The 20,349-nt window shown below is 40.0% G+C and overlaps 1 protein-coding gene across 5 annotated transcripts in view; it reads right to left on the bottom strand.

Moving 5' to 3' along the window:
- Positions 1-10,239: 10,239 nt before the first annotated feature.
- The window catches only part of RALGPS2 (Ral GEF with PH domain and SH3 binding motif 2), a 154,421-nt gene continuing 144,311 nt past the window's right edge, over positions 10,240-20,349 (bottom strand). For all 5 annotated transcript variants that reach the window (XM_065936117.1, XM_065936119.1, XM_065936118.1 and 2 more), the window contains 2 exons: positions 18,691-18,782; positions 10,240-15,928 (listed from right to left, as the gene is read on the bottom strand). In XM_065936117.1, the coding sequence (XP_065792189.1) occupies positions 15,899-15,928; positions 18,691-18,782 (122 nt within the window). In that variant the 3' untranslated portion in view covers positions 10,240-15,898. The remainder of the gene's footprint in view (positions 15,929-18,690; positions 18,783-20,349) is intronic.

Raw genomic sequence — 20,349 nt, 5'->3', positions numbered from 1 at the left:
CCTCTTAGCATTCTATAACAACAACAAAAAATGCTGAACTTAAAATCATAATAACAACTGTACCAGGCTTACCATGAGGCCTGAAGTGACAACCTGGGGGAGGAAAATGTGGAGGAAAGAAGGGGCTTCAGCCAGACGCACAAGAGAGAGGATTTTTGTTGCAGTGCTGGCTAGATGTGTGTGTTTGTGCAAGACCCTTCAACCAAGACTCTATTTCCTCATTTATAACAATGTTAATAATTCCTACCTCAGGAGACTGGTGTAAGGATTACATAACATGACATATGCCAAATGTATGGCAGAATGCCCTGGAGGATGAAATGAGTGAAGTCTTACTGAAGGGCCCATCTAGTATTCTCAGGTCTTGACCTCTATGGGTGGGTCTAAAGCATCCCAGATTTCCACCCAGGGCTCCGTTCCAGTTTAGCTCAGGAGCACTCCAGTATAAACACAAAGGGAGAAGAGGAGCCTGTATGGACAACAGTATAAAATAAGCAACAGGACGGTTGACTGTCAAAATGGAACAATTCTGAATTTCTTGTTAGAAAGCCACCTGTGTCCAAATTAACTTACGGGAAACTTGACAGATATCTCAATATAAATTTGCTTGATTGTACCTTCAGCTATTTGCCAGTGTCTAATGAAGGCAATAGCACCCCACTCCAGTACTCTTGCCTGGAAAATCCCATGGATGGAGGAGCCTGGTAGGCTGCGGTCCATGGGGTCGCTAAGAGTCGGACATGACTGAGCGACTTCATTTTCACTTTCACTTTTACACATTGGAGAAGGAAATGGCAACCCACTCCAGTGTTTTTGCCTGGAGAATCCCAGGGATGGGGGAGCCTGGTGGGCTGCCGTCTATGGGATCACACAGACTTGAACACGACTGAAGTGACTTAGCAGCAGTAGCAACAGCAATGCTTTCCAGACACAGAGAGAGGGCGTAATAGCCACTTTCCACAGCAGTAAGTCCCCATAAAGCATGCTCATGGCTCAGCAGGCTCTAGCTGACCAAGGGAGCAGATTGTCATACTGGTGGCTTATCACTAGCAATTATGAGCCTAGTGCTTGGCCTTGTACTTTGCATGCATTATCTCATTCAACCTTATGATAACCCCAGCAAGGACAAACCATTTCATGCTGATTTTACAGATGAGGAAATAGGCTGGGAAGATTAGGTAAAATTGACAGGAGGTGAGGGAAATTGGCCGTTTAACATGGAGGGTGCCAGGAGGTTCTACTTTTTTCTAGAAAGGGTATCGTATTGCCAGTGGGGCCCAACATAGCCTGCCACTGAGCAATCAATCATCATTCCAGTTAGTGGTACTGGTTACCAGAGAGCAGGGTATCCGGGTGCCTGGGGCAGAGGAGCAGACTTCCTTCCGTCTTGTCCCTCCCATGCTCCTGCTTTGGTCAGGCCCTCGTTCTCTCTCCCTTGGAGTGTTAACTACTCCCTGCCTGTTCTCCCAGCTTTCGCCCTCAATTCCTCATCCTGGCAAAGTCCTGACCGTTGGATTCCAACCTACTGTTTCCACTTTATGCCCTGCTTCTTGTCAGTGTGATCTCTTCCCAGCCTCAACTGTGTACTTCGGAGAGAGGCTGGGACTTGCAAAGAAAAGGCCAAAGCCCAACTGCCCCTCCTGAGGGGCGGGGAGCACGCCATCCTGCTGTAATCGAGTCCCAATAAAGCCTTGCCTGAAGTCCTTGTCTGGACACCCCTGAGCGACTTAACAATAAGAGACCAAGAACCCAGGTCGGTTAACACTTCCAGTTCTTGCATTCAATTCTCTTGTGGCCCTAAATCCTATCCACACAAAAATCTCATCTCTTCCACCCAGCCTTTCCAAGCTCTCTAGGCCATAGCAGGGTGTTTTTCCTTCTGCTTGGGCAGAACTTTTCTGGTGTAACATGTACACTTGACATTTAAGCAATTCGGGGTTGTTCGTGATAATTGTTTTAGTGTTTTGTATTTGTGGTGAGGTTGTAGAACGCAAGGGACCAGATTCAGCACAGTGCGTGCAAGGCCCATAGGGAGGCTCTGGCCTGGCACAGACATTGGAAAAAAAAAAAAGATTACATTTGCATGTTGACAGCACATGAATTTCTTTAGCTAGAAACTATCATAAGCAAGAATAACTAAAACAGGAAGCTGCTGGTTGTTCTTTTTTTGAGTCACATAATAAATCACAACATTATTTGCTGAGCTTTCATGCTGCTAGCTTTGGGCACGGAAATTGCTAGGTTACGGCTCTGAAAGCCAAGGTCTACCGGGTTGAGAATGAGACTTGATCAGAGTCTGAGTCCTGGCTCCTCCCCTTACTGGGTGACTTCACCGAACTCCTTAACCTCTTTGACTCTTCCTGTTGTTATCTGGGAAGAAGTATCCTTTTCTCCTAGAGTTGCTATAAGGAATACTGAGAGATTGTGTATAACACGAGTAAGATTATAACCAAGCCATCAGAGATTGTGTGATGAATCAAATTGACAAGTTTCCATGAAATATGCTGGGGACCTGGGAGCGGTGTCTGCAGGGACACAGGGAGGAGACACAGAGCAGAACTAGAGTGGGGCGGACTGAGACCGGGTGCTTACTCATTGCCTAGAGTGGCTCTGGGGTCCAGGTGCGGGAACCGGGCGATGGGGAGGTGGCTGCCCCCAGACAGGGAAGTGTGCCCCTTCTTCCCAGCGACCACCCTAGGCTGGCCTCAGCTGCAGGGTGATCAGTGATCAGGCCCTTGGTCACTCCAGAGTGGCCTCTCCCCAGCCCTCATGCTCCCAGCCGGACAGCCCTCAGAGACAGCCTCTCATTGCCCAGAACCTGGCAGAGAGCAGGCATTCAGCACATACTGGCTTTTATTGGACATTCCCAAGCACATACTTTCCAAGAATAAAAGAAGACTTCTTTCTAGACTGACTTGTTAACTAGCAAGTGGATAATTAAGACGATGCAAGAAAATCACTGGCAGAGGTCCAGGAAGCTGCTTTTCTTGAACTCCTCACAGAGGTGCATTGGGTTACATTTTTGGACAGCCATTACGCAGCTCAGGGCAGATGGAAGAACAACAAGTACAAAAAAGAACTTGATTTGAGCAAGACTTTTGACTTTGTTTAGCCACTGTTTACTGGATACCATAGTAGCGCGCCTTGTCCTGCTGGGGTGTGTGAGGTGCCTCGTTAGTTCGCCAGTAAGGGTGAACGGAAATATTTGAGTAAAAGCCTAATCATTTTAAGACACATCAAAACAAAAGCAAGGAGGGAAACAATCTGGCTCTCACAGTTGATGAGAATTCAGCATCTCTGACGAAGCTGGTGCTGTCAGCAGAGGGAGAGCAGGGCCCCGAGGGAGCAGAGGGCCTGTTGCCGACACTGGACTGACCCCGCGAGGAGGCAGCTGCTTGGTCGGCCGGCCTCCCTGTTGATTCAAGAAGCAGCGGGGGCCTGTGTCTGGTTTACCCAAGTAGAGGCACGGAGCGTTCCCTGTTGAGAACAGCGGCTGACCTGGCTCCCGGCAGAGGCGGCTCAGGGCCTCTAGCCGTGGGCAAGAGCACAGGCTGACGGGGCCCCGCCGCCCACCAGGGTGCCCAGTGTCAACACCAGTATCCTCCCTTTAATAATAACACCACCACATAAGGAAGAGGTGCTTCTCTCCCTTACTCTGAGACTGTTAATACCTCCTGGTTGTACTTCTAGAAATTAATAAATTGTGGGGGCACCAGCAGAAATCTTGCAAGAAAACTATTATGTTTTTGCAGCTCCATCATTCCTTACCAGTGCACAGAAGTCTTAAAAGTGGCCTGCCTTTTCCCCTTCTTCCTCCTCATTTTTTGTTTCTATCTCGTCTTTCTTTTCTCTCTCCCCTCCCTTTTCTCTATTCTTTTGTGTCTTTTCTCCTCTCTTTCCCCTCTTTTAAAAATAAAAGATGATCACGATCTGTAAGGAGTGCAGAAGTTGGACTCTGGAGCTCAGGGTTGGGTTAATTCAGCAGCACAAGGATATCACTAAGGACCTAGGTTCTTCCCATCTTTTCCCTCTGTTCTTGAAGACATCTTTACTTCCAGGCCGGCTTCCTTCTTTCTCATAAAATGGGACCTTCTGTTTTAGGCTGCTAAAGAGATGAGTGGAGAAAATAGGTCAAAAGACTACGGGGGTACTTCCCTGGTGGTCCAGTGGCTAAGAATCCACCTGCTAATGCAGGGACATGGGTTTGATTCCTGGTCCGGAAAGATGACACATGCTGAGGGGCAGCTAAAGCCCCTGAACCACAACTACCGAAGCCCGTGTGCCCCAGAGCCCAAGCTCTGCGAAAAGAGAAGTCAGTGACATGTGAAGCCCGCACACAGCAAAGAAGACCCAGCACATCCAAAAAATAAATAAATATTAAAAAAAGAAAAAAAAGAAGACGACTATCGGCAGTGGTAGGGACTAGGGCACATTGGAGCAGATGACCTTGCCGAAGGCTTTCAAATACAGAACAATTTTCTTCCTGTTGCTTCAGAATACTTTGTTGTTAAGTTCAGTCGCTCAGTCGTGTCCAACTCTTTGTGACCCCATGAACCGCAGCACACCAGGCCTCCCTGTCCATCACCAACTCCCGGAGTTTACTCACTCACGTTGGTTGAGTTGGTGATGCCATCCAACCATCTCATCCTCTGTCGTCTCCTTCTCCTCCTGCCCTCAATCTTTCCCAGCATCAGAGTCTTTTCAAATGAGTCAGCTCTTCGCATCAGGTGGCCAAAGTATTGGAGTTTAGAGGGAGGAAAAAGGGGATCCTGGATGTTCTGAAGTAACTGCTTTGTGAGTAAATACATTGTTGCAAGCAGTCAAAACATTGCTATTGCTCCAGTTCTGCAGAGGTCAGCACGGAGCTGCAGGGAGAACAGGAGATGGGCCAGGGATCAAATATGCACGGAGCTTCCTCAGTCCTTGCCCCTCTGCCACGCCACAGCTGCTGGTAACCCCGTGGCTGCCCTCCTCCCTCTCATCTTGAGCTCCCTCGGGGTTTTGGGGTGCCATCTTCTCCTTTCGTGCCCTCCTACCCCCTGGCACAGACGTGCACACTCTGGACAGCACCCCGCCCACCACATTCACAGCATGAAGCTGCACACTCACAGCCTAGTGTGCACCGAGATGGATCCTCTCATCTTCCCCTCCTAACCCAGTTTCTAATTTCCAGTGGTTCTCAATGTATGGCCTGCAAACCAGCAGTGTCAGCAGCACCTGGGACCTTGTAAGAAATGTACATTTTCAAGTCCCGCCCCAAAACTGCTGAATCAGAAACTCTGGGAGGGGGTGGGACCCAGCAATTTAAGTTTTAACCAGTCCTCCAGGGGATTCTTATGCCTTTGGCTGTTTGAAAGCCACTGTCCTAAAGCCTCTGCGGTGTTTAGAGACCAACGACCTAAATGTTGGTTTTTAACCCTGGCTACACATTTGTGTCATCTGAGAGGCTTAGTACCCCCGACCCTGACTGCTCCCATGCATATGGGATTGGTCTGGTGTGTAGCCCAGGCTTTGAAATTTTTAAGTTCCTTGGATGATTCTGAATTGCAGCCAAGGTTGAGAATCACTGATCTAAACAAATATGAAAGGAGACAACCATACTATAAATAAGTAGACATCCAAAAGTGAGACACACTGACAAAATATGTAAGGGGGGAAAAAAAGGTTAATATGAGAGGTTAAACTGTCATTCCAGACCCCAAGAAAGGCAACGCCAAAGAATGCTCAAACTACTGCACAACTGCACTCATCTCACACGCTAGTAAAGTAATGCTCAAAATTCTCCAAGCCAGGCTTCAGCAATACGTGAACTGTGAACTTCCAGATGTTCAAGCTGGTTTTAGAAAGGCAGAGGAACCAGAGATCAAATTGCCAACATCTGCTGGATCATCGAAAAACCAAGAGTTCCAGAAAAACATCTATTTCTGCTTTACTGACTATGCCAAAGCCTTTGACTGTGTGGATCACAATAAACTGGAAAATTCTGAGATAGAAATACCAGACCAACTGACCTGCCTCTTGAGAAATCTGTATGCAGGTCAGGAAGCAATAGTTTGAACTGGACATGGAACAACAGACTGGTTTCAAATAGGAAAAGGCGTACGTCAAGGTTGTATATTGTCACCCTGCTTATTTAACTTATATGCAGAGTATATCAAGAGAAGCGCTGGGCTGGATGAAGCAGAAGCTGGAATCAAGATTACCGGGAGAAATATCAATAGCCTCAGGTATGCAGATGACACCAATCTATTGCGGAAAGTGAAGAAGAACTAAAGAAACTCTTGATTAAAGTCAAAGAGGAGAGTGAGAAAGTTGGCTTAAAGCTCAACATTCAGAAAACAAAGATTATGGTATCTGGTCCTATCACTTCATGGCAAACAGATGGGGAAACAGTGGAAACAGTGGCTGGCTTTCTTTTTTTGGGCTCCAAAATCACTGCAGATGGCGACTGTAGCCATGAAATTAAGACACTTACTCCTTGGAAGGAAAGTTATGACCAACCTAGACAGCATATTAAAAAGCAGAGACATTACTTTGCCAACAAAGGTCCATCTGGTCAAGGTTATGGATTTTCCAATAGTCACGTATGGATGTAAGAGTTGGACTATAAAGAAAGCTGAGCGTAGGTAGAATTGATGCTTTTTAACTGTGGTGTTGGAGAAGACTCTTGAGAGTCCCTTGGATTGCAAGGAGATCCAACCAGTCCATCCTAAAGAAGATCAGTCCTGAGTGTTCACTAAGGACTAATGTTGAAGCAAAAAAGCTGAAACTCCCAATACTTTTGCCACCTGATGTGAAGAGCTGACTCATTTGAAAAGACCCTGATGCTGGGAAAGATTGAAGGCAGGATGAGAAGGGGACGACAGAGGATGAGATGGTTGGATGGCATCACTGACTCGATGGACATGAGTTTGAGTAAACTCCAGGATTTGGTGATGGACAGGGAAGCCCGGTGTGCTGCAGTCCATGGGGTTGCAAAGAGTTGGACACAACTGAGTGATTGAACTGGACTGACTGAGAAGTATAAAAGAAGAGATGATCTGTTTTAGACACTATGACAGATAGTCATAACCCACTCCTACGATTTAAATTAGGCTGAAAAGCTCATTACCTCTTTTGGGAACAAGTATATACTGATGGGTTTCTAACTGCTATAGGTGTTACATGAAAAGTTCTCTTTACTGCTTCAAAACACATGGCTCACTATGTTATAAGACACTTCCATCATTTAATACGTTCTGTCACTGTTCCTTTCCTTTTTCACAGTTTGGATAGCAGGTACTTGAGCTTGAACTGCCAACAGAAAATGTCAAGTTATCATCAGACGTCAGATGACCCTCCAAGACAGTCCCTTTAGAGCAGAAGGCCCTCCTGCTGGAAGTAAGTTCAAAGACAAAAGGCATCCATGGATGATCTTAACCAAAGAGGAAACATGAATACAAGCCTCTTCTTAAAGGAGAAACATGGAACCAGAATTAATCTTCAAGCGTCTGGGAATTTTAATTTAGTAAAACTAAGGAATCACGGAAAATCTGTCACCCAAGTTCATGAATTATCTTGACTTAGAATGAAACATAGAACATAATTAGTTATGTCACAGAAATTTAGGCTAGAATCAAAGGTTTCAATTCAAACTGCATCAGGCCATGCTCTCTCAACTTTTTTGTAGGCTGTCTATCCCAAAGATCTAGGTGGATATGACCACACCCCAAAGTAGAGTCATTTAATCTCTTTCAACATAGAAATCCCAATCCTGTATTTGTGTGGTTAAGATTTGCTAACACATCACTGAGGTTGCACAAGGTCATAAAACATGGCTACTGTAGAACTCAGTGGTCAGTAGAGGTTCACCGATTGTACTTATTGTTTGTACTTAATAATTGCTTAAGAAGTTAAGAAACTCACAGTGAATCTCCAGATTTTTCTTCCATGCCTAATGGAAAAGGATTCCATTTTCATGTTAAAATCTCAGAACAGTTTCTGTCAATAAAAACAGCAACTTGTCTTTCTTCTGCAACAGCTCAATATAGATGCTAACAGTTTCCAAACCTTAACTGTATGAACAGCTTGGTTTTGACAGTTAGGCAATAACAAAGCAAATTCAATAACTGTTATTTTCACTTGAGCCTGGGCTATGGGAAAATCAGACCAAAATGAATTAGAAGTTTAGTGTGCACCAGGCACTGTCCTCATATTCTGATTTAGGCAATTTGGGGGTGGTGTTCAGAAGTCATCATTAAACAAGCACCAGGTGGGTGAAATATGGATCTTAATAATCAATAATAATAAAGGAGGGTTCTTGTGTTAGGTGGCTTTCCTTCAGGTTTTTCTCTACTTGACAGTTTGTCTATAATGAATATACCTGCTTTATTTCTTCATTTAGTTTACTAAGGTTTATAAGATACTTCTCAGTTCACTATGACTTAACTAGGCAAATACCTCTTCTATATCCTCTCCTTCACCTCTAATCCCACTCTCTGTAACTGATGCCAACTCTCCCTAACACTGACCGTTTTTCCTAGTGCTGGCTCTGCTCATGGGGCTTTAGAGACATGAGCTAAGGTGAGCTGCACAACTCTATGAAGTGGGCTTGTCGCTGTGATCATTTTACAGCAGAGAAACCTGAGGAAGGTTAAGTCACTTTCTCAAGGTCACGCAGCTAGTAAGCGGTCCAGTGCCGGAATTCTGAATTCTTATGCTCTGTATACGTACACAATCTGTAATACTGCCCAGGTGCTCTCCGGCACTGCCTCACCAGTTTCATGTGTTTAATGAGTCAGCTCTTCCATGATTTACTTTGAAATTCTCTACTAACTGAGGTTGAACATCTTTTTATAGATTAGCCACAAAGGCCTCCTTCTATAAACTGTTTATTCATACCCTTTAGCACATTTCTCTATTGAATACATCTTATTGGTTTGCAAAAAAAATCCAATCCATGGATATTCTTGATATGAATCCTTTGTTTTATAAACTCCAAATATTTTCTCACAATCTATTACCTTATTTGCAGCTAATATGACAACGGAATCATACTGGACAAACTATTAGAATTAGATAAGGGATCTCAATAAGGTCGCTGGATGTTAAGTGTCAACATAAAAATAGCATTCCTACAGACAAATAACTCATAGCAGAAACAAAAACTAGTTTACCAAGGAATAAACTAATAAAAGATGTATGAAACTAGCAGGGAGAAAACTGTGAAACTTTATTGAGGGACATTAAAAACCCTAAATAAATAAAACATAGAGACAGTTCATATTCATAGATGAGACGAGTAAGCTTTTCAAACTGTTAATTCTCAAATTAATCTACAAATTCACATCAAGTCCAATAAAAATATTAAGTGTTTTCACTGAACCTGACACACGGATTATAGAATTCACAGGGAGGATGAAAAAGTCACGAAGAGCTAAGGCAAATTTGAAGAACAATGCAATTACCTTACCAGACATCAAGACTTACATGGCTATCCAGGAATGGAGACAATGTGGTACTGGCTCAGGGACCAACCACTAACGAAACACAGGAGGGAACCCAGAAACTTAGCATGCGTGCATGGAGAACGAGGTGCTGCGTGAGGCAAGGACAGGCTGACCCCGGAAGAGAATAGTCACTCTCTTTTGGTGCTAGCACAGTGTAAGTGAAAAATTTCAAAGGCCATCAAAAAAGTGAGAAAATAGTTGAAAATTGGGTTATAGTTTGCCCAAACACTGGGCATTCAGTCCCGTTTGGAGGTTTCCCAAGCTTCTTAGAAGCAAACTCATGGAATTCTAAGAAAGCAAACACCCCAGTCGATAACTTACAGGAGACTCAACACATGTATTTCGGTACTTCTTCCAATTTAAGGCTCCCTAGGTTGGATGGTGGATTCTGTTTTCAGAAATGGTGAGAAGTGAAAGTGTCATGGTTTGGAATTTATGAAATACAGTATTAGCAAAGAGGGCCTTTATTGGAGACTGCTCATGTCACACACTTGGAGTGGGGAGATATGTTGGAAATATACCCTTGACCTCTTTTCCCCAAGGCCCCATCTGTCAGCATGCTGCACATCCTTGCTCTGGGATAGAGAAGAGCAGCTGAAGTTTACCCAGACAGAAGCTTCCCTGTACCAACAAAATTCTTGTCAACTATTCTAGAAAGAATGGGAAAAAAAAAAATCAACTTTAAAGCATTTCTTTTAAAAGTTAATGATAAAAATGTAACTATGCAAACAAATTATCCCCACACAATCTATATTTTTAAGTAATTTATTCCAATAGAAATATTTCAGAAAACTGTACTTAAATTCATTTTAAGTTAGCTTATGCAAACACACTTAAGCTCGCACACTCACATTTGCATATTAAACAGAAATCAAAGGTGAGAGAGGAACCAAGCTGCACGTCACTCCAGGAGGTCATAGTGCAAACGAGTACTTCATCTTTAGTACCTCAATTTAACCAGGATGAAGGAGAGTAAAAATGGCTTGTGTTTTCCTGTATATTATCATTATTGGATATTCATCCCCACAGATGCCTTTGTCTCCTTTAGATTACACTGTGAATGAGTTCCCCACCCCCTCCCCACACGTACATACTTCGGTCAGCTGTAAAACAATGGATTTGTCAATAATCAAGGTACAGAAACTCTTGAGTCTGGTGACTTATTATCAGCTACTCTGTCAGATTTAGTAAGTCAATAATTATTGGACTATCTTCTGTGAATAGTTTTAATAGGTGATATCTTCATAGGAAAACTGATACTTGTTACCTGGTATCTAAAGCATAGCTAATTATGAAACTTTCTACTTGTCTATTTAAAAAAAAAAAAGCTCAATCCCAAAGCATTCTAATTGTGTATTCCTTTAATCCCATCACCACTTTTCAGTCCAAATAACTAGAATCAAACTTTAAATCCTACTAATAACCTTCAAGGATCAGTTATCCCTTCATTTGGCTTTAAAGACTAAATTTACTTGTCGAGAACATACTAGCCCTTTACAAAATGTGAAGACGGCATTCTGACTCAGTTGAACAACAGTATCTCCAGATCTTGCAATAATCTCAGAGAAGCAAAATGTTTCCACACTTTGTTTTTACTGAGAAAGCTAGCTTAGCCTCTTAACCTCTCTTTAATTTATACCTTGTAGTTGTTTTCACTTTCTGGACATAGTATCTTCAAGTAAACAACAACCGGTAGGTGAAGTGACTGCTTGTTGTTCTGAGTCCTGTTTAACTCTAAGAATGTACTGAACTAAATCTCACTTCTGGGCAAAGGAACTCTCATTTCAGGATTTTAGTAGCTTTTCTAGAACCCAAACAAATCTTCTGGCTGTACTGTATTCTTTTAAGAATTTTCTTGAAGGACTTATAATTAAGTCTATGCTCAAAACAATTTCAACAACACAAAATAAAAATAAACTCAGCTGGATGGATGTTCTTCAAAGTTGCTCTTAGGCATGTTTCATCTAAAGGCTGATTTGGAGGGTTTATTTTTAATCTTCTACTCTGGAAGGAGAGGAGCAGGGAAGGAGCTTGTCTGAAAAGACTCAAAGCCAAGGAGGAATGCGACAATAACCTAGAGCGATCTGCACGCATTTTCTTAGACTTGCTATGAGCAAGAGTAAGCTGGTGGAGAGAGGAATAGCACACACTCCTGCAATAAGAGAAGTAAGAGGACAAATGATTATTGTCACACTCGATGCCCTAAAGTTGGTCTTCAAATTGATAAGGCACTGACCAAATTTTCCCCGCACTACAACTTGAGAAACCAGTGTAATGAAATAGCTTTCAAAAAGCTTAAAAGTTTGCTCACACAGATCTCTTTTGTTAGAATCCTCTAAATAGGGGGGAAAAAAAACAATCACCTTAGACACAAGCCATTTTTAAGGAAGCAAACCCAAAAGATGCTGACTTCACACAGAAAATTATTATCATCAATGTGTTAAATAACAATGTTTGTTACAAGAAAACAATACTACTCTGGCTGTAAAATTATAAAGTTACTATGTTTGAGAGAAATAATATAAAAGAAGAGAGACAGAAAATAAAAGCAAACCCTAAAAGACCACTGAAGAAGTCAGACAGACCTCACCACTTGCTTTGTATCACCTATTCATGCACCAGCAGTACTATTGTTCCACCAGGACACAGTCAAATTCATTTTCAAAAAGGGATCCAATTATTTCAAAAGTCTTTGAGGCAGATGATTTTTTAAAAAACTGATATTATCCTCTGTTAACAATACTGGTACCTCTTGTTTGAAAAAAAAAAAAAAAGATAATATGGTGGTTTAAAAGAACATTGAAAAGGACCATGTCTCAGAAAACAGGAAGGAAATCAAGAGTGGATAGTTAATGGGTTAAATCTACTATTATTGATTTTTAAACTAATACCAAGTCCTGTAGTTTTGTTTTTAGCAGTAGTCATCTATAACTACGGATTTAACCTAAAAAAAAAAAAGACTTCTGCTCAAATCATTTGGCCAAGTGAATTCTAGTAATCCTAAGAGAGCAATAGGCCAGGCTGCTCTTGGCGGGCCCTGGTTTCAACTAACATACAAGGTGTATACACTAGAGACTGTAAACATTTTTCCCTTCTGTAACAGTGCACATTGGGCTCCTTTATAAACCTTCTAGAAGAGGAATAAAGCCACTTACAGAAACTCTGCAGCTACAAACACCCTAAGTTCTTGACATACAGAAAGATACAATACCAAAACAGTCCATACAGAAGGTAGCGCAACAGTCATATGGCATTTTCCACACAGGAAAACATTTATCACTGAAGCATATGCCTGGGGAGGAAAAAAATACTCAGACTCAAATTGTTTGGATCCCTTTTCATAATGTTTACACAAATAATATTTACACAGTGAAGAAAATGTAATAGGAAGGTGTGTTTGATTGGTTCTTTTAATTTTTACAGTTTGGAGGTTATGGTAAAAGTAATGTCTCTGAAAAAAATAAGCAGAACTCACACACAGAGGGGGCATGAGACCAAAATCAGAGCTCCTCAAGGTCATCATACAGTTATTTTTATAGTTGCATTTTAAAAACTGTTAGAGGTTACTTTTGCATGAAAAATAAGCTTCCATGTTCAAACAAACTGTTAAATGCGATGTGCCTCAAATTGTATTTTGTTTGGTATTATACTGCTGCACCAGGCTGGATAATATACTAATCATTATGCTTATCAAAAACTAGCTTAAATTTAAATTATAATGGAATTTCCAATGAGTTTTTCTTGACTCAGAGAGAAAAAAAATGGGCTAATATTGGTGAAAATTTCAAGCTTGTGAGGTGCTAGTTTAGAAATTTATTAAGGGTAGGCCTAGTAAGAGGAGAAAAATTTCATCCTCTCACTAACACAATGCCTAAATATTTAATATTGTAGTATTTATTTTTGCCTGAATTATTATTAGGTCTCATTTGGTGAATTATAAGGTCAAAAATTCACCCACACTATTTTAATTCACTTCTCCCACTGGTCTTCTCTTTGCTCCAAATGCCAAAATAGCCTTAAAAAGCAAAAAGCAAGCTTTTGAATGGACAAATCGGAAGACAAGAAAACAACAGTGACCTCCACTGCACAGTTCAGAGTTTCAGTCAGTCAGAGGCCACAAATCTATGTGTGGTCTAGTCACCAAATCTGAACCCTGTTCTCACTCTGCACAAGTAGCCTTGTGTTTAGCGCTGAAAATATCAAACATGTCTTCCAGTTGAGCTCTCTCTTTGGCAAAACTGTGCTGTCAGGCTCTGACTTCCAGCTGCCCATCTTCAGCAATACGGTTAGCCTACCACTTAATCTACTTTAGCTTATTTATGACAAACAGACAAGGTAATAAAAAATCCACAGGGTTCTCATCCACAATGTGTTTTAAAAAGCACATACACTGTTAAAAACACTTATTTCTGAAGAGAAATAAACAAGTTAAGAAAATTAAAACAAAAGTCAGATGTGCAAGGTCTGAGAGAGTAATACTGCTATGCTGGTTATGCAGAGGGGGTCTTCTCCGCGCTCAGCATGGGCTATGCTGGAAGGTCTCAGCCACATTCTTGCCCTCTCCAGCTCATGTCATTTTCCACAAAACCAGGAATAATGGTATTTCTAACTGTACTATGTGAGAAAAATATTTGAACTCTTAATATCCTTTTCAAATAGAAAACAGAATTTACAAATTTAGCAATCTGAGAAAGCTCTTCCACTTTCCAAATGGATATACTTTTAATTATTCTAACAAGCAATATTTTCTATGTAAGTTTCATGGATTCAAGGATGAAATACTTATGATTAAAAAGGAAAAGGAATAAAATCCCCCTAGAATACAATCTGAAAATTTTTATGTGAGGCCCAAAGTAATAGAAATCTATTAGAAGTTATCAGTCAAAAAGCACTTCTTACTCTGGGTCACAGGCGAAATTCACGTTGCCTCATGAGTTTATAACATCCAACACACAACCTTTGTTCAGGTGCCTTTTTTTTTCTTTTTGGTTAAAACTCTAAGGCATTTCACCTCCAAACTTTTTTTTCCTCCTTTTTTAAAACTCAACATTTATTCTGGAAGTTAAATGCATTATTGCATAAAAGAGCTCTCACAAAACTCTCCTGATCAACTATTAACAAAATATGGTTTCACGGTAAGGACCTATAGTAAATTTTGAGAAAAATGTTGGTGATAAAGGAAAGTTAAGTAGGAAGGAAAGTTTTGATACTCAGAATTTCCAGCCTCTCAATCTTTCACCTTTTTCCCTTTGAAAATTATTCTGTATCCCTTATAATAAAATACATACATGCATACAAACACATGTAGATTCTTTTAAACAAATGTGATCCTGAATCTCATATTGAACAAAAATAATGAAAATAATAAAAAAAAAACTGGCATTGTGCACATTAAACACTGTAAAAGAAAATATCCTAATAAAATATTGATACATCACCCTTGATGATAAAAATCACCTGTGAGTGACAGAAGGGCTAATCCACTTAAACTTGAAAACTGTAGTTATTGTAAAATCTTCTTAGAAAAGTTTAGGTTGGGATTACAGTTCTCTACTAAGCAGATCTGTGGTCCAACAATGAATTCATATAGAAGGCCAAACTTTAAACCCAGTTAAAAACAACCATGTTTTCTGGAGCCCACTTGAAAAAAGTGTCTGGCATGTGAACACTCAGCCTTTATACCTCCAGCAGGAAATAATGTACCCCATACAGTACTAAATTTCAGAAGTTTAGTGTTTAAAAAAAAAAAAAAAATCTCCCCTATCCAAAACAAAACAACCCCCCCACCCCAGTCCCAAACAAACCCCAACAACTCACATTATTAACATTTCTAATTCCTACACTCTTGCTGTGAGAAAGTACGTTGAGGCTGCTGACTCATGGAGGCTTAAGCAAACCTTTTGGCGAGGTGGCTGGTAGAACCCTACTAAGCTGAAACATCTTCACACTTCAGTTCAAAACCAGCTCCTGATGTCACCCATAAGAAATATGTTTTTCTTTTTAAAGTGTATCTAAAAAAAGGCGATTCCCCCCTCCAAAATTAGTACAAAGTTAAAAGAAATGCAAATTAGCTACGATCTATTCCAAGCACAGCACCGCCAGGAGATTCACACGCACTATTTGGTGTTTCATGGTGGTTTTCCTTTCATTCTATTAAGGCAGTGGTTTCCACAGGTCAGTTCAGAGATAAGAAGCATGGTCCATGGCAGTTTGTTTTACAGCTCTGATGTGTTCTCTGGGAATATCTCACTTCGTTCCCTGAAATTAGTGCTTTTTTGGTTCAGGACTCCAGAGGCTGAGACGGAGCCTCTGGGCTCTGCCTGGCACAGGATTGGTTTGTAGCTGGCACTCTTCCATCAGGTCCTCGCTTTCACTGAGGGTAACAGTTCACCTTGTTCTTTATCACGTTTTTACTCAAAAGTCATCAAGTTTGTAGGAACCTAAAAAATATAAGCATTACAGACTGATAGTATTTGAAAGGTGTTCTTCAACGTACTGTTTATCTTCCCTTGTCATTTTAAGTTAGCCCATAGGAATTTGATAGAAGGTACTGTAATTGTTTATGAATAATGGATAAAATATACTAGAACATTTCTGAGAGAAAAACCACTGAGATAAGTTAATACCCTTTCCAGTACATTGAAATCTGGATGGCAAAATGGGCAGAGACAGTACCTTTCTTGTCTAACACAGGGGAGCTCAGTAGATGTTGGCTGAGTGAATAAATGAATGAATGAGGAAAAGAGTAAGTATGGCCCTAGTAGGTGTGAGATTCCAGACACACCTGTCATCATTTATTTTCTCATTATATGTATTACAATGAATTCCTACATGCAAATTTTAAAATCAGCATAGTTTTATAACATTACTAAGAATTTCTGTGAAATCATCATGAAATGAGTATAAAAGAATAAAACTCATCACTAGATAAATTCTAATCTGACACTTTGTGACTCTGAAAAAATCTATAGGTTATATGACAGTTGGCTGCTAACAGACTGGATCGAATTTAATTCCATTTCTTTTAAGTCTATAATTCAACAATAATTCTTAGAAAAATAAATATACTTTGTTTTTAAAAATTAGTTGATGGGTCATTTAGTTAAGGACTAAAGAGGGCTCTGACATGTTAAAAAAATGCTCTTAACTTTTACTACCAGTTTTCCAAAGCTGTGCTGGTAGAGATATTCATGTATCAGTAGTCATTGCTGTGTCCTTTAAAAGAGTTTAACAGTTCTCTCTTTTTTTAGTTGTGGCATGCAGACTCTTAGCTGAGGCATATGGGATCTGGTTCCCTGCCTAGGGTTCGAACCCAGGTCCCCTGCACTGGGATCATAGGGGTCTTAACCACTGGCCCACCAGGGAATTTAAAAAGAGCTTAACAGTTCTTTAACAACCTTTTCCTGAGAACCTAGGACACTAAAAAAAAGATTAATCTCTTACACATGTCAGCTTCTGAATGAAAAATTATTTGACAATGTAATCACAAGTGAATTATAAATAAAAATAATATGGAAAAAAAACATAGTATGAATGGATGAGTACTTAAAGTATAAATTCTTGGGTCTGGTTATAAGAAATCCATATTTAAATAGGTAAAATTTTCATTTCCTCCTAAGTTGCCTGACTATGGTTTATGATGCTGTATTTGAGTTACAGTCTTCTACTAAAAGTTTTCAAATTTCATGGCTTCAATTTATAAATTTACTACTTCTCTCATTCTTCTAAGTATAGAAACAAACAAACTGAAAAAACAAAACCATTTATACACATCTGGTTAACTTTTTCAACAGGAAGATCCACTAATACAGTAAAAGGAACTGAATCCTATGCTGGTATGTGTACACTCTCTTGATTAATCTTAAAATCTGAGATAAAAAAAATGATACAATACTTTAAGGCCACATTTAAAGAAAATGTATGCATGCAACCGAATCCTGAAAAACCTGGTTTAGGCAAAAGAAGGTCTGTTTCCTTCATTCTATCCCAGACACTAATTTGACAAGGGCAAGGATGTAATTTTTGCTTTATTATTTTTAAAATAAAAATTATAAGAGAACAAAGCCCATTCCAACAATATTTAAGAAGAATGCATCTACAGAATGAAGACAGACTTTGTGTCTTAGGTCCACCATTTTTTAATTTGTTTGACTTTTTTTATTTGTTTGACCCTGTCGAGGTCATTTATTAGCATTTTTGAACCTTAGTTTCTTCCTATACCAAAAAAGCGGTTATAACTTAGGTCCTGAGAGCACATGGTAAAAAACACATTTATAAGCTTTAAAAACTTCTACAATGTATTATATAATTCAAAATCAGCTACTGATAATATTTACCATATACTTCTGGCCTGTACCTACAGGCAATAAACTTTTCAAATATATTCAACTAAAAACTGGCCAAAAAGAGTGTAGAAACTTTTGTAACTCCAGTTATATCTATGTCTGCCCTACCAATTCATGGTTCCACTTTAAATCAGAAGCAGGATTTGGGGAAAACACCACTATGAATTCATTCCTCTTTGCCGCTGAGTTAGACCATCATAGACCTCTTTGAGTTAGACCATCTTTGTTTCAGTAAAATAAAAACAAGGAAAAAGTCCAAATCGTTTTGGGTTTCACTGCAAGCATAGGAACCCACATAAAATTGTCAACAGAACAAACAGAGATGCATCAGAATAATTTTTGGCAAGGTACCATCAAATTTTTAACCTCTGAAGCTACGTTTCCTTGTCTCTCATTCTTATTCTTCCGACACAGGCTACATCTCCCTATTTTGAACGCCTTAAAGCTTGTTTCACCTTCAGGGTCTTTGCACTTCCCTTCCTTTCACCAGAACTCTGTTCCCCCTTATCTTCACACGGCCCCTCCTTCCTGTCATTCACGTCACTGCCATCTCCTTAGGGAGACTTCTGCTGTTCGCTCTTAATTTATTTAAAGTTGACTCTGCTCCCATCACTCCGTATCACCTAATTCTGTTTTGCTGCCTTCAGAGTTTTCACTTTTTGAAATGCTGTTATTTCACTTGTTTATTACCCATCTCCCTCACTAAAATATGGACCTCATGTCTTGCTGACTGTGGTCAATAAAAATAGAACATAATTTACTTCATTCCAAAAATTAGTCCACGTACTTCTCTTTCCAGCTCTTTTAAATACATTCCCAGTTTATGGACTCTTCTGAGGATGAAGAGAAATGCTTACCTGTTGTTTGTTGCTTTGGCAGGCTGCACTCAAATGCTTAAACCACAGCATTGCATTCATCCTACTGCCTGCTTGAAACTTGTACGAATTTCCTAAAATTATTAAAAACAAGGGGAAAACAACAAAAATTGATGAGAGTTCTCAGTTTCAGTTTACTTCAGTTTCAGTCTCAGTTTCTCTCTCTCTCACCTGATTTTCCAATACAGAGTTCCATATGCTACATTCACAAGCTGTAACTTATTCAGAAAGTCACTGCTTTGCTATTCATGAATTGGAAGAGAAGTATTTTGTTTTCTTACATGATCTTTAAAGTATACCTAAATAAAACAACTGTTTGGCTTCTCTAAATTTGTATGCATGGATGAGAGTACAGAATATCAGTGCTCAGCACTATTTAGATGATCTAAATACTAGTAGATGCTAAGACTACATTTTTATAGGCCAAAATGTTCTAAAATGTTTAACACTTAAACATAAGCTATTTAATGGGATTAAGGATTAATCAGCTAACATCAATATAACCTATGCTTTTAGTTTTTACTTACATTTGTCGAAATTATTAGAGAAGTTCCTAGGTCTAGTAAGGGGTTATGTGAAAAATCTGAGAAAGCACCTTTTTCTCTTTTAGAAATTTAGAAATTCATTTGTTTTATTTGTGATGTATGTATTTAGATCTTGAAAGTGAAAGTGTTAGTCATTCAGTCTCATCCTACTCTGCGACCCCATGGACTGTAGCCCGCCAGGCTCCTCTGTCCATGGAATTCTCCAGGCAAGAATACTGGAGTGGGTTGCTATTCCCTTTCTCCAGGGGATCTTCCTGATCCAGGGATCAAACCTGGGTCTCCTGCATTGGTAGGCAGATTCTTTACCATCTGAGTTACTAGGAAAGACCATTTAGACCTTATGTTGACTAATTAAAAACTGACACACAATAAGAGTATTTTTATACATTTATATGTATTAAGGTAATAAACTGAGAAAAGAAGGGATTCATGTAGTATAGGCTGCCCTAAGTTCAGCTTAGTTCTCCTTCTCACGGACCTGAGGTCTTCTTATTTCCCAGTTCTTACTGACTTCTACTTTTTCCTTAATAACTGCATCCAATGATTCAAGAGCCTTATCTGATCTATATGTAGGCTTTATACAGCTCTTCTTTGAGATTTTAACAAAGACTTACTCATTTTCAGAAGCAAAAGTTCTCTTCACCATATGTTTAATTATTCAAATAACATTTTTTGCTTGTTGAACCCAGATCAAACATCAGGTCAACCTAAATAGCAGGCATATCTGACAAGCTGGCCACAGTGGCCATTCATCTACCCTTCTTCCGGAAAAGGCTGTCAGTATAGATTTCATAAAAACCTTGTACTCAGAAGTAGTTCTATCAAGTACACTAAGGAATCAATGATTGCCCTGGAGAAGGAAATGGCTACCCACTCCACTATTCTTGCTGGAGAATTCCACGGACAGAGTAGCCTGGCAGGCTATAGTCTATGGGGTTGCAGAGTCGGACATGACTGAGTGACTAATACACACAAGGAATCAAAGGAAAACAAAGAATTTGTTAACTAAATCCTATGAAAATTATCTCCTTTTAAAATATACTTTTATAAATAATGAATGTCTTTGGGATTGGCAGGGTGGAGGCTGAATTCAGAA

This window comes from Muntiacus reevesi, chromosome 5, assembly GCF_963930625.1.
Source record: "Muntiacus reevesi chromosome 5, mMunRee1.1, whole genome shotgun sequence".
In the NCBI taxonomy this organism is placed as follows: Eukaryota; Metazoa; Chordata; class Mammalia; order Artiodactyla; family Cervidae; genus Muntiacus; species Muntiacus reevesi.
This window is presented reverse-complemented; position numbering and strand designations above follow the sequence as displayed.